Genomic DNA, 1,209 nt, shown 5'->3' on the forward strand with positions numbered 1-1,209 from the left:
GGCGAATCCCATGGCCTTCCCCAAGACTTAGCAAGATTATGGAGGGGTTCATTGGTGACAATGCCTCTGCTATTGACAGATTTAGGCAACTGCAAAGGCCGGGGAGAGTCGATGTGTTTCAAGATACGGCCCTTCTTTTCCTCTTTAGCTGCAGTTTTGACTGATAACCCTCGTGGCTCTCTCTGCATTGAGTCTTTGACAATATCGTGGAAATCCAGGGACTGATGAACTGGGGTGTCGGGTTGTTTTACTGCTTTTGGATTGGAGTTTTCTTGGATCTTGATTTGGCTGAGAATTGTTCTGTTGAACTCTAAGGATGACATGCTAGATGAGCAAGAGGATGATGAGTTGGAAGTTCCCGATGATTCTGTGGAGAATTGTTGATTCTCTCTTGCAACCTTCACATTATTGTTGGCCTGAAATTACATTCAAATATTTAATTGTTTCTGAAATTTTTCTCTGATCACTATTGAAATTTCTGGTATCTACTCACCATTGCATTTAGCATCTTATTATTCAGCTCTTTGGCTTCATTTCTTGTTTCACCTGGGAAAGGGAAGGAAGTTTTAGTAGGAAGTATATTATATATATTAAAAAGGGTCTGAAGAAAGGTTTGCCATTCATGATATAGTCCCTAGAAAAGCAGAAGATATCCATAAATATAACTGTATACGAATTTAAGTTGAGCATAAACAGGGAGCACTTTTATTTATCACAGAAATATGGGGTGTCTATTGCTCAGAAGCTTTAAAATACTTGTGGAAAATCCCAAATCTTATATTTGATATATTATTGTTATTATTAATTATGTATCACTTGGGAATGTATAAATTCTTCTAGGCTTTATAAGAACTTCAAGTACTCAACACGTATAGGCAAACAAATCAGTAAAAACTCAGAAACAGGAGAAACTTTTTTTTTTTTTTTGTTTAAACAACACTGGTGAAGGGTGTTATTCTAAAATTCAGCAATTTTCAAAAATACTTTCTCTAATATCTGAACATTCTATTTCAGGCCACGAAACAGGTATGAACCTCCAAGAAAATTTCCAAGAGACTTTCTCTAACCAAATATAATTTTTAAGGTAACTTTCGGAAAAAGGATAAAAAGCAGAGTTGCTTCAATTTCAAAATAGATAATAATATTACCTCTCTCATGCATACAGCCAAATAAATAAATAAGATTAAAATTTAAAAAAAAAGAGCCTAG

General features: G+C 34.9%; 1 protein-coding gene across 1 annotated transcript in view; it reads right to left on the reverse strand.

Annotated features, from left to right (window-relative positions):
* Window positions 1-1,209, reverse strand: part of LOC107471261 (protein LONGIFOLIA 2) — a 4,459-nt gene that overhangs the window by 2,546 nt on the left and 704 nt on the right. The window contains exons 2-3 of the mRNA XM_016090714.3: window positions 494-546; window positions 9-416 (exon numbers count right to left, since the gene is read on the reverse strand). Coding sequence (XP_015946200.1) covers window positions 9-416; window positions 494-546 — 461 coding nt within the window. The remainder of the gene's footprint in view (window positions 1-8; window positions 417-493; window positions 547-1,209) is intronic.

This window comes from Arachis duranensis, chromosome 10, assembly GCF_000817695.3.
Source record: "Arachis duranensis cultivar V14167 chromosome 10, aradu.V14167.gnm2.J7QH, whole genome shotgun sequence".
NCBI lineage: Eukaryota > Viridiplantae > Streptophyta > Magnoliopsida > Fabales > Fabaceae > Arachis > Arachis duranensis.